General features: G+C 36.6%; 1 protein-coding gene across 1 annotated transcript in view; it reads right to left on the reverse strand.

Moving 5' to 3' along the window:
• Positions 1-8473, reverse strand: part of UNC79 (unc-79 homolog, NALCN channel complex subunit) — a 538284-nt gene extending 529811 nt beyond the window's left edge. The window contains exon 1 of the mRNA XM_053710079.1: positions 8452-8473. Within this exon, the coding sequence (XP_053566054.1) occupies positions 8452-8473 (22 nt within the window). The remainder of the gene's footprint in view (positions 1-8451) is intronic.
• Between the last annotated feature and the right edge of the window lie 4475 nt (positions 8474-12948).

The raw sequence follows: 12948 nt of genomic DNA on the forward strand, positions 1-12948 counted from the left end.
TATATATATATATGGCAAGGTTGTCTTAAGAATAAATATGTCAAGGATAATATATACTCAGATGCTTAACAGTAGGTAGGAAAATGGCAGGAGAGGTTTTCCATTTATTTCTATTTCTAGCATATACTATTCTATCCTTCTACAAGGCTTTGGTAAATACAAAGAGTTTTTTTTTCATTTAGCTTTTGATAACTTAGTTCTAAATTAACTATAGAGTGCCAAAATATTATCATAATATGCATTGAAATAGTTATTTGCCAAACATACACCTAGATTACGAGTTTTGCGCTAAACAGGGTGCGAAACTAACGCCAAAAAAGTTGTGTTAATTCACTCTCCATAGCGCTGCCATTATGAGTTACTGAAAAGCCTTCCTGTGCGTGCGATATGGTGGCGTTAAGCTCTATACCACACAAAAGCCAAGGGCTGATTTGACGTGCTCGTGCACGCTTTCCCCCATAAACATCTATGGGTAGAGTGTGTTAGAAAAAAACAAACACCTGAAGTGCGGAATGAAAAATCTCTGTAACACAACCCCATTGATGTCTATGGGGAAAAAAAAGTCTAAATACCCCTAACCACCGCCCCCGACATCGCCGACACCTAAATAAAGTTATTAACCCCTAATCCACCGCTCCCGACATCGCTGACACTAATAAAAGCTATTAACCCCTAATCCGCCACTCCCCGACATCGCCGCCACTAAATAAAATGATTAACCCCTAAACCTCCGGCCTCCCATATCGCTGCTACTAAATAAACCTATTAACCCCTAAACCTCCGGCCCCCCACATCGCCGCCACTAAATAAACCTATTAACCCCTAAACCGCCAGTCCCTCACATCGCAAAACACTAAATTAAACTATTAACCCCTAAACCTAACACCCCCCTTTACTTTAAATTAAAATTACAATATAACTATCTTTAAATTAAACTATAAAGTAACCTAACATAACTATTCTAATAAAATAAAAAAATACTACCAATTAAAAAAATCTAAATTACAAATTTAAAAAAACCTAACACTATGAAAAAAAATAAAAAATGTAAAATTACAAAAAATAAACACTAAATTACAAAAAATAAAAAACACTAAGCTTACAAAAAATAAACGAAATTATCAAAAATGAAAACAATTACACCTAATCTAATAGCCCTATAAAAATAAAAAAGCCCCCCAAAAAATAAAAACACCCCTAACCTACAAGAAACTACCAATATCCCTTAAAAGGGCCTTTTGTAGGGCATTGCCCTAAGTTAAACAGCTCTTTTACCTGTAAAAAAATACAAAGTCCCCCAACAGTAAAACCCACCACCCAACCAACCCACCAAAATAAAAAAATCTAACTCTAAAAAAACCTAAGCTATCAATTGACCCTAAACGGGCATTTGTACGGGCATTGCCCTTAAAAGGGCATTCAGCTCTTTTTCACTGCCCTTAAAAGGGCATTCAGCTCTTTTACAATTGCCCAAAGCCCTAATCTAAAAAAAACCCACCCAAAAAAATGGGAAAAAAAACTAACACTAACCCCATAAAATCTACTCACTGTTCCTGAAGTCTGGACATCCATCTTCATCCAGGCAGCGAGAAGTCTTCATTCAGGCGGCGACACCTTTATCCATCTTGGGGACGTCTTCTATCTTCATCCCGGCTGCGCGGAGCGGAGCTATCCTGGAAGCAGTAGCTCTCATCCTATTGGCTGTTTTGAACAGCCAATAGGATTTCAGAAGCTCTCATCCTATTGGCTGTTTTGAACAGCCAATATGATTTCAGAAGATCTCATCCTATTGGCTGATTTGAATTTGAAGAATAAAATTAGCCAATATGAATGCAAGTTACGCCATTTTGAAACGGCTACCTTGCATTCAACTTCAGTATACGGCAGTAACCGTATCAAGAGGACGCACCGTGCAGGATGGGATCGGCTTCCAGGATAGCTCCGGGCCGCCAGGATGAAAATAGAAGACGTCCCTAAGATGGATGAAGGTGTCGCCGTCTGGATGAAGACTTCTCGCCACCTGGATGAAGATGCAAGTCCGGACTTCAGGAACCGTGAGTAGATTTTATGGGGTTAGTGTTAGGTCTTTTTTTTTTCATTTTTTTGGGTTGTTTTAGTTTAGGGCTTTGGGCAATTGTAAAAGAGCTGAATGCCCTTTTAAGGGCAGTGAAAAAGAGCTGAATGCCCTTTGTAAGGGCAATGCCCGTACAAATGCCCCTTTAAGGGCAATGGGTAACAGTTTTTTTTAGAGTTAGGTGTTTTATTTTGGGGGGTTGGTTGGGTGGTGGGTTTTACTGTTGGGGGACTTTGTATTTTTTTACAGGTAAAAGAGCTGTTTAACTTAGGGCAATGTCCTACAAAAAGACCTTTTAAGGAATATTGTTAGTTTATTGTAGGCATGGGGTGTTTTTATTTTGGGGGGGTTATTTTTATAGGGTTATTAGATTAGGTGTAACTGTTGTTATTTGTGATAATTTCGTATATTATTTTTTGTAATCTTAGTGTTTTTTATTTTTTGTAATTTAGTGTTTATTATTTTTTGTAATTTCAGATTTTTTTAATTTTTTCATAGTGTTAGGTTTTTTTAAATTTGGAATTTAGATTTTTAAATTGGTAGTTTTTTTAAAATTAAAATAGTTATAATAGGTTAATTTATAGTTTAAACTTAGTTTTATTTTTATTTCCCAGGTTAGTTTTTATTTATTTAATTATAGTTATATTGTAATTATAATTTAAAGTTAGGGGGGTGTTAGGTTTAGGGGTTAATAGTTTAATTTAGTGTTTTGTGATGTGGGGGTCCGGCGGTTTAAGGGTTAATAGGTTTATTTAGTGGCGGTGATGTGGTAGGCCGGAGTTTTAGGGGTTAATATGTTTATTTAGTGGCGGCGATGTGGGAGGCCGGAGGTTTAGGAGTTAATAACTTTATTATAGAGGCGGCAATGTCGGGGAGCGGCGGTTTAGGGGTTAATATATTCAAATAGTGTTGCCGATGTGGGTGGGCGGCAGATTAAAGGTTAATAGGTTTATTTAATAGTTGCGATGTGGGTGGGCAGCAGATTAGGGGTTAATAGGTTTCATATAGTGTTTGCGATGCGGGAGGGTGGCGGTTTAAGGGTTAATAGGTAGTTTATGGGTGTTAGTGTACTTTGTAACAGTTTAGTTATGAGTTTTGTGAAACATTTTTGTTTCGCAAAATCCATAACTACTGCTCTCAGATGGCGGTATGGATCGTGTCGGTATAGGCTGTAACGCAAACATTTTAACCAGACCGCACAACCTGTAATACCGGCGCTATGAAAATCCCACACAAAAACATCATTTTTTGCGTTACAGGCTAAAATGCTTGCGGTATAGCTATAATGACACAACTCGTAATATGCGTTCCTGGCCATTCCAGCATAATGGCCATTTCTTCAGCGTTAAAGCCGTACCGCACCGTAACGCAAAATTTGTAATCTAGGTGATATTTTGGTAATAACAATCCTTTTAGAAAAATAAAGTCATGTCTTGATATGTGGACACCTGGCAACTAGTCTTTAACTACAGTATCCATATTCCAGATTCCTTATTACAGCCTTTTTTTTTCTTTTTTTTAGTACCAGGTTCCTGAATTCACATCCCTCTGAACCTGACTTTCATATGTGTTAATTTATTTATTAATTTCTTAGTTATATACGGCCTCAATATCTCTTTCCTTCTTTCTCCTTGATCTTTTTTCATTTGTCAGTATATTTATTTGCATTTCTAGATAATTGCAAACAAATATGATTGTACTTGATATTGTTTTATTTTTGCATTTATATGGTACAATTTTTAAAAGCAATAGAATTTTTAATAAAAACATGTATAACAGTCAATATAATGCCCATGATCCTAAAAATGCATGCACATATTTTTCATGCACTAAAACACGCGGGTGGCAAAATTTTGTAAACATCACAAAAAACTTTTGAAAATTTTATATTCCCTTGATTTTACTAATGGATCCTGGATTTTTTTGATGTGAGCCTGCAGATTTGTTTGGTTTTCAATAGGCATTATAGTGCTCAAAACACATACACGCTCCTGAGCCAGCATCAGTATGAAAAAGAAAGAGGTTCATTTGATATCAAGTTTTTAGTGTTTTTTTTAAATTGTATGTTCTATTTTAATTACTAAAGTTTAATTTCTTACCTGTTCATTTAAAGATGGATCAGGCATTCAATGTTAAACATATTATTTTAAATATTTTGATTATTATTGATTAACTATGAAATATGGCAGTTTATCTTAGATTGGGAGACACCATAAATCAAGAAAATAAAAAGTAAATGCATTCAGCAGATTTTCTGTTATTGAGAATTGTAAGACTGACAGGCTTCCTATATGGCCATATCGGGATTTTTAGACAGTACTACAGCCACAACTGCTGCAGTATTCATTCTAAAATGTGGTAGTGAGATAAATCTAATGGGATAGATTTGCTGGTATTAAATGGTAATATCTCTTCAGTAGATCTGGATAAATAAATTCTCAGTGTTATGTTATAACAATGTTCACTCTTTTGTGGTGGAATATAAGCAGCAAAGCTCCTAATGCTAAAATAAGAAGAAAAGTAATAATGATCTGGGGTAGATCTGTTAAGATAAAGTTCATTGTATAATGATTTTCAAAAATGGATGTGGAATAGCAAATTGAGTTTGAGACACCATGTATCTAATCCTGGCCCTGATTCCTTAGAAGAAGTAATAATGATCTGGGGTAGATCTGTTAAGATAAAGTTCATTGTATAATGATTTTCAAAAATGGATATGGAATAGCAAATTGAGTTTGAGACACCATGTATCTAATCCTGGCCCTGATTCCTTAGAATTTATTTGTGAACCTAACATTTTCACAACTTAACAACTTAAAAAGTTGCACATCTGCAAGTTGTGGTTGAGTCATCATTTCACTCATCTTGTAACTGTTCACCTTGACAAGCTACCCTGTGAATGATGCCAAAATCACAAAAGGGTCTTTTAAATTACATGGATTAAACAAACTAAACCTAAAAAAATACCCCTAGCAAAAAACAGTCCACTCTAATACAAGTAAAAAAGAAAACCTGAAAAAAGTAAAAGAACAAAAATTGAGACAACTTTGTCAGTTTTGCAATAGTGAGTCAACAGTGAATCAAAATACCTCACAAGGGCAATAGAGTGTTAGGAATTGCAAATTATTGGTTAGTGTAGGTGGAAAACTCATAACCGTACCCCCTAAATGTCTGTGATCAGCCCCTTGTTCATGTCTATCAAACTGACAGTAGTGTATGTGTGTATTGACTATCATATAGCAGCAGCGTTTGCAATTATATGTTTAACAATATTATAAATTGTTCCAAGCATTGTTTCTCTCTAATCCTCAACAAGGTATAACTTTATTTAAAAAACACTTTCTTACAAACACTGCTGCCATATAGTTCTCAGGATGCATGCACTCTCCTGAGGCTTACTAGGTATGCTTTTCAATAAAGGATACCAAGACACGTATGTAAACTTGCTAACAGTAGTAAATTATTTATTAATTATTTATTTAAAACTGAATGTTCTACTTTTTTATTTTTAATTTTAGTACAGATTCATTTTCCTGTCCACTTTGGAATAAAATTAATCTTGAAAAGTTTATTTGCCAAGATGACAACTTCTAGCCAATTTCCTTATTGAGAAATATGAGACATTACAATTTGCTAAATAAATATATTTATGCTCTTTGTAAAGTACAATTCTAAGCAAGGAAATGTAAAGTGCTTTGTTATACAGTCTCCAACTAGGCTAAGTTAATATGCTAGGCAGTCTGTTTTTTTACCAAGCTCTATTACTGACCAATTCTGCCCATTACTTCTGTCTCGTGTTACAAGCCATTTGACCAGATGCAACAGAAACATAGACCCTGAAATGTGTAGGAGTGGGATAATTAAGTAAACAGAATGGATGTGATTGCTGGTGATAGTGCAAAGCCAAAAAAGAAGAAAAAAGGATAGAGGGCAAATAATGAAAATAGAGAGTAAAAAATGAAAATTAAATAAGAAACGTAATTGATAAATGTTTTAAATGATGCTTAGGCCATTTTTAACATTGCACAATTATAAAATCTAGAACCAGACACATGTCTTTATCAGTTAGGAGCAGCTAATAGTGTATAGATAATCAATTTATCAAGATCAGGAAGATTAAAAGATGAGCTTTCCCTCTTGGGATTAGAATCTATGATTTCTTGTTGTGAATAGGATTATGACAGTAGTTGGTTAACAAATTGCTTATTTATTGGTTTCTAAGATGGCTCAGGAAGCTTGTTAGTAGCTAATGGTGCTACAAACTTCGAGTTTAAACACAACTACAGCCAAAATCAGAGGACAGATTCCTTTTCTTTTTATTTATATTTTTCTTTTATTTTTTAAGATTTAGAGCCCGATGATCTAAAGCTCTCCGCTCTGGATAGATTATCTTCGTAGAGTTGTCAGTACTGTGAGGTCTCTCAAACAATTTTAGCTTGAAGGCTGATCATGGTACTTTTAACCATTTTTCTTATTAAACAGAATCCACTAAGCAAACAGGTCAGATGAGAATATTAAAATATGCAGTAATCTATTTTGTTTTTACTTGATGTGCATTTAACCGTTACTGCAGTGATGGTGAAAATCACTGCTTTGTGTTATTGGCATCCAAGCAGATAATCACTAGCCTGTGTTTTAGTGACATAATATAGTGCATGTGGAAATATATAAATATATATATATATATATATATATATATATAATTGTGAGGGGATGATAGACAGACAGACAGAACAAAGGAACATATACTCCCTCACAGTATTTATATAAAAAGCAGCTATATTGTATTATTGTGCATGCAGATAAAGATTATTTTGTTGAACCTATTATAGACCAGTAAACAGTAGTTGTATACTGGAAGACTAGGCCACTATTGATGTTATAATAAATATATATATGTAGATAGATAGATAGATAGATAGATAGATAGATAGATAGATAGATAGATAGATAGAAGATAGATAGATAGATAGATAGATTATTGTGCATGCAAGACTAGGTCACTATTGTTGTTATAATAAATATATATGTAGATAGATAGATAGATAGATAGATAGATAGATAGATGATATACAGATAGATAGATAGATAGATAGATAGATAGATAGACAAATCAAAGTTGAAGGTAGGGGGAGTGGAAAGAGTAGAATAAAGGACATCATTCATATGACCTTTGAGCAACATAAAACAGTAATAATCTTTGCCATTAACTGTCTGGACTAAAAAAAAATAAACAAGATGCAATGGTTACTCACAACATTGTTCTCATTACATAAACCTACACACATTCACAGCAATGCAAACATAAAATATGATTCTGCATACATTATATAAAGGGCTGCATTTTTTATTAGGGTAATACTGATGGAGAATGTCCTGATTATTGTAATTAATTAATATATTTTTTGAAAAAAAATATGTGAAACCCACTCATAAAATCCTGATTATTACAAACTCCTGTACAAAACCTGTTCACGGTTCAGAAAAGTCCAACATGTAAATAAAGCAGCAAGTGTACCGTAAAGGTGTCAGGTTTAAAAACGGTTTACACATTTAAAGAGACATTAATTAATTTCAGGAGTGCTCTGTTTTTAAAATGCAAAGTATTATTGATTTTATTGAACAACACTCTTCAGAAGCCAATATTCCCCTGACACAGGATGACTTTATATAGTAGCAATCAATTCAACCAGTGATTGTGAATAATAGTTCTCTGCTATTGTTATATTGGTTCTATCTTAAATATTAAATGCACTGTACAGCCTGAGCTAACAATAAAAACGAAAAATGGCAAATGGTTTAAAATGATGAGTGATATGCTAACCTTCCCTTTATCTGAAGCATTTTCATTATTACTGATGTTTGGGGATTCTGCACCATTTCCTAAAAATAATTCCTCGATTCTTGATATTGAAAAAAAAAAAAAAAGGTGACATATTTTACAGATTACAGGATTCACAAAGACTTAAAACTAAGACAGATTTGATGATAGTGAGAGAGATGTGTTTGCTCTAGTGTTGGCAGATAGCTGCTTATTAGACATCTGTGTGCCTGCAAATAAGCAGAGGCCAGTATGTGAGTGCTTGTTAGCTAAGAGAGATAAGCTCTCCCCATTAATAATAAGAGATACGTTGTACTCTCAGCCTCTCTGCTGCTTAGCTCTCCTCTACCGGTTTCCCTGAGCTTTAGCTGCAGCACCAGCCCTCTTCTAATTCAGGCCAAACACACTGAATCGCCGCTACCACCGTCCTCCTGTACAGACAGCCCCCTCCCCCTTCACTATTAACCATCGCTTCAATCCTACACCTGTTTCGGCCGCACTAAGCCCAGGTCACCGCTTGATTCATTTCAGCACCGCGGACAGCTCCAGCACTTACATTGCTCCGCTTTGGTGGACATGGCGTCCAGCTGGAGACGTCTCGTACAAGAATCCGTGGTGATGGCTCAGGTGGCTCCCCAGCTTGCGCTGCTTAAATCATTGAGGGGATCACAGGGTGGGGGAGCCGGAGACACCGCTGCAAATCTGGGGGGACAGTCGTTGCAATGGTGGTCATTAGGGAAGCGGGGAGGCCATAAGATACAATATGCACAGCAATGGTTTCTAGGAGAGGGCAATCACTGTAAGAGGAGGGAGGTCCCTATATCCAATCCCAGCCTGTGATATGATCATGTATGTATATATTGGCTGACAGGAAGCAGAATGACATTGAATGAACTCATTACTGAGCCACATAAAACAATAAACATATATTGAAAATATAAGTAAAGAAAAATAAATGCAATCCTTCAGCCCCTCTGTGTCAGCGAAAGGATGAGATTCAGTGTAGGTTATTTATCAATGCTTAAAGGGACATGAAAAACATTTTTTTTTTCTTTCATGATTCAGACAGAGCATGCAATTTTAAATAACTTTCCAATTTATTTCTGTCATCTAATTTGTTTAATTCTCTTGTATGCTTTGTTGAAAAGTATAGCTAGGTAGGATCAGAAGCTGCTGATTGGTTGCTGCACATATATGCCTCTTGTCATTTTGCTTTCAGCAAACTCCCCATAGTGCAGTGATGCTCCTTCAACAAACAATACCAAGAGAATAAAGCAAATTAGATAATAGAAGTAAATTGGAACGTTTTAAATTGTATGCTCTATCTGAATCATTAAAAAAAATTGGGGTTTCATGTCCCTTTAAGAACTAGGTCACAATCCTCTCTAACTCTAAAACGAGCCAATAATTATTATGAATGAATTAAATAATCAATTAAATACGTTGTACAGTAATAAACACATGGATGAATAAATACAAGAATGAATAATATAAATACATAAAAGTTCACATTTTTATACAAACACTCCCTTCTTAAAGGATCACATTATCTGGAAGAATGTTTAACATCACATTTATATAGCTTCAATAAAATAAGTACATATAAAGACATTTCCAATAGTAACTATATGTTTATTATTTCCTTTTATTCCCTACTTAAAGGGACATGAAAGTCACAAACTGTAATGTTTCAGACAGAGCATAAAGTTTTAAGAGACTTTTCAAATCCAAATAGCACTGCATATTCCATATCTGTTACACACCCATATTAGACTCCATACCCACATTAAAACAAATCCAAATGGCACTGCAGCCCAACTGTCAGCAACATATTCATTTTAGACCCCATACCCATATTACATCAAATTCAGAATTGCACTACAGCCCCTCTGTCAGTCATATACCAATATTAGACTCCATACCTAAAATACAACAAACCCAAATGGCACTACAACCCCTCTGTCAGCCACATACCCATATTAGACCCCATACCCACATTACATCAAACCCAAATAGCACTACATATTCTCTATTCATCACACACCCATATTAGACCCCATACCCACATTAGAACAAACCCAAATGGCACAACAGCCCCTCTGTCAGCCACATATTCATATTAGACCCCATACCTATATTACATTAAACCTAAATGGCACTACAGCCCCACTGTCAGCCATATATTCATATTAGACCCATACCCATATTACATCAAATCCAAATGGCACTACAGCCCCTCTGTCAGTCATATACCAAAATTAGACAATAGAAATGGGTGAAGAAGGACGCTTAAATTATCAAAACCAGAGACTTCCGGTGGGCGGGCCTTGTGCTAGCAGGGTGAATAGTGTGCTCTGTGTAGCTCCGTGTCCACGCTCCCTAGGATATGTATTGATAACTGCCCAAGTGGGAAAGCCCTTGACGGGAAGCGTGTCTGGGCTATACTTACCACAGGAGAAGGGGAGCATAAGATCCCTCCCTCACCGAAAGTTAAAGCACGCAGGTTAAGCGTGGAAGTGGACCCTTAAAAGGGAAAAAGGAACCACAATTAATGGTGGAGGACCCTTAACCGCAAGTGAGACGCAAGTAAAGCCACAAGTGAAATCCCAGCTGTCAGGGGGGTAACGGCAGAGGCGTATATCGGGGAGAGGTGTGATCCCCATTCAGTAGAACACAGCTGTGGGAAATAGACAGCCACCACCCAGATTCAAAGAAGATAACTGTGGCGAGAAGGAGGGAGACCATCACCGGCGGAGAAGTGCCGCTGGCTCAACTCTGGGATATTGAAGGAGAGCTGAGTTGTGAAAGCTGAGGGTGAGCTCTGCGTTGCAGGAGCGGGCACGGCAGAACACTACACTGGGGAAAGGTGAAGTCCCTCAGAAGGCAGAATACAGCTCCGGAGGATAAACACAGGCGGCCCAGATCACATAGTACCGCACTTACCTGAGGCTTGCCCCTGCGATGCCTTGCCGCTGTCTGGTGGAGCTTGGAGATGTGGCTGTCAACTTTGGGGGTGCTGGAGTTGCCTGTTGGTGGTACCCGCGCCTCTCTTCCTGTTTGTGAGAGGTGGCTGTCTGGCGCTGACGGAACAGGTCAGGTGACGTGCAGGAAGCAGTCGAGAGAGGTCGGGCGGCGGGAGCTAGCCGAGAGGTGGCGGGCAAGTCGCTCTGTGGAGACTGTGAGCTGAAGCCAGTGGTAACAGGTTGGCGTGGTAAGCCAGGCTGTTTGCAGATTAGCCTTGAATAAAGTGCTTAAGAAGGGGAGAAGAAGGCACTGGAGAAAAAGTTAAGGCAAGAGGGGACTTTTCACGGGACTGGTAAAGGGATGGTAATGAGTACACCATACTAACTGTTGTTGAAACCGCTGCCCCTATTTAAAAAGGAAAAAAAAAACTCTGACTGTGGGCTAAAACTACAAAAAGGATAAGGAAATCTCAGTTGTCTAGTGCCTTTTTGTTTAGAGGTATCTAGTCAAGATGTACTTGGTAACAAATATCTTATAGACTCTGAAAGAATGTTTAAGTTTCCTATTATTTAATAGAGAGTCCACGGCTCATTTTTACATCAGGGAAAAGGGGGAATGGAAAAGGGGGTAGAGGAAGGGGGAAGAAAAAAAAGGGGAGAAAAAAAGAGAAAAGAGTTCGACCAGCAGGAAACCTTAGAGAAAAATTTGTTAAGTTTAATTTCTTTTTTTCTTGGTTCTTTTTTGTCTCTCTCTTTTCTTTTTCCTGTTTTTGGATTATTTTACATTGTATGTATGGATAAATACTTAGGGGTTAATAAGATGGCATCCAAATATAAACAAAGTGAGAGAAGACAGAGAGGCTCCCCTGAGGTATTAAATGAATCAATAGAATCTATCCCCAACAATAAAGATACACATCAGATTGTGCAACAGATAAGCTCACTATTTCTCCCCAAAATGGAGAATTTACAAAAGGGTCTAGTTGATATTTCTGGAGAGATCAAACAGATCTCATCCAGGTTCACGGAATTGGAAGGAAGAGTGTCTGATCTGGAAGACATCTCTTCAAGCCAATCCAATGCAATTGAAAATCTTACGAAGCAGAATCAGGTCCTCCATCAACTCCTGAAAGACCTTGAGAACAGGTCAAGGCGAAATAATATTCGCCTGATTGGGGTTCCTGAAACCATTAAGTCTGTAGATTTGATACATTTTGTTGAAAACATACTTGCAAATCTATTAAAAATATCTGTAAGCACTCTTAAGGGTAGTGTAGAACGGGCCCACAGGATTGTCCCAGAGTATCAGGAAGGGAACACACGTGCACAGCCTAGACAGATCATGGTCACATTTTTACACTTTCAAACAAAAGTTGTCATATTACAAGCGTACAGAAAGTACTCTCCTCTTATATTTGAGAACTCTAAACTACTGATGTTTCAGGATTACTCAATGGAATTATCAAGAAAACGAAAAGAGTTTTCACCATTGTGTACCATCCTGAACAAGAAGGGTATAAAAGCTTTCTTGTTATACCCAGCTAAATTAAAAATCTTAACATCTGAAGGGCCAAAATTTTTCGAGTCTCCTCATGAGGCCAAAGAATTATTAGATCGCAGTTCAAAGATCATCTTTTAGAGATATATGTATCCTAATTTTTTTTTTTTCTTTCATGCTAGGTTAGTAATGTTTTTGATTTTATGGATTTGTTAAACTTAGTGAAAAATGGGGTAACTGGCCCCACTTGGCTATGTTGGATTATTTTTTTTATGTTACGTTGTTTAGCTAACTCTTTCTTGTTTGTAAAAAGGAATGTAATAGAGGAAAGGAAAAATTTAATGATGAAACTATATAGGATGTTTTTTTTTTTGTTTTTCATCTATTTATATAAAAGTTGGTCAAAATTTTATATATCTATGCTTATCAGCCGTATGGTATAAAAAACAGAGAATAATTTGTGCATGTGGCTGTGGTTTATTTTATAAGTATGGGATTTTTGTGTTTTTTTTTTTCTTTTTCTTTCACATTTATCACTTTTCACTTCATGCACTTTTATCTTGCATGCAGGTTGATTATTTATCACCCTGTC

The sequence above is a fragment of the Bombina bombina genome, chromosome 1 (assembly GCF_027579735.1).
Source record: "Bombina bombina isolate aBomBom1 chromosome 1, aBomBom1.pri, whole genome shotgun sequence".
Classification (NCBI taxonomy): domain Eukaryota; kingdom Metazoa; phylum Chordata; class Amphibia; order Anura; family Bombinatoridae; genus Bombina; species Bombina bombina.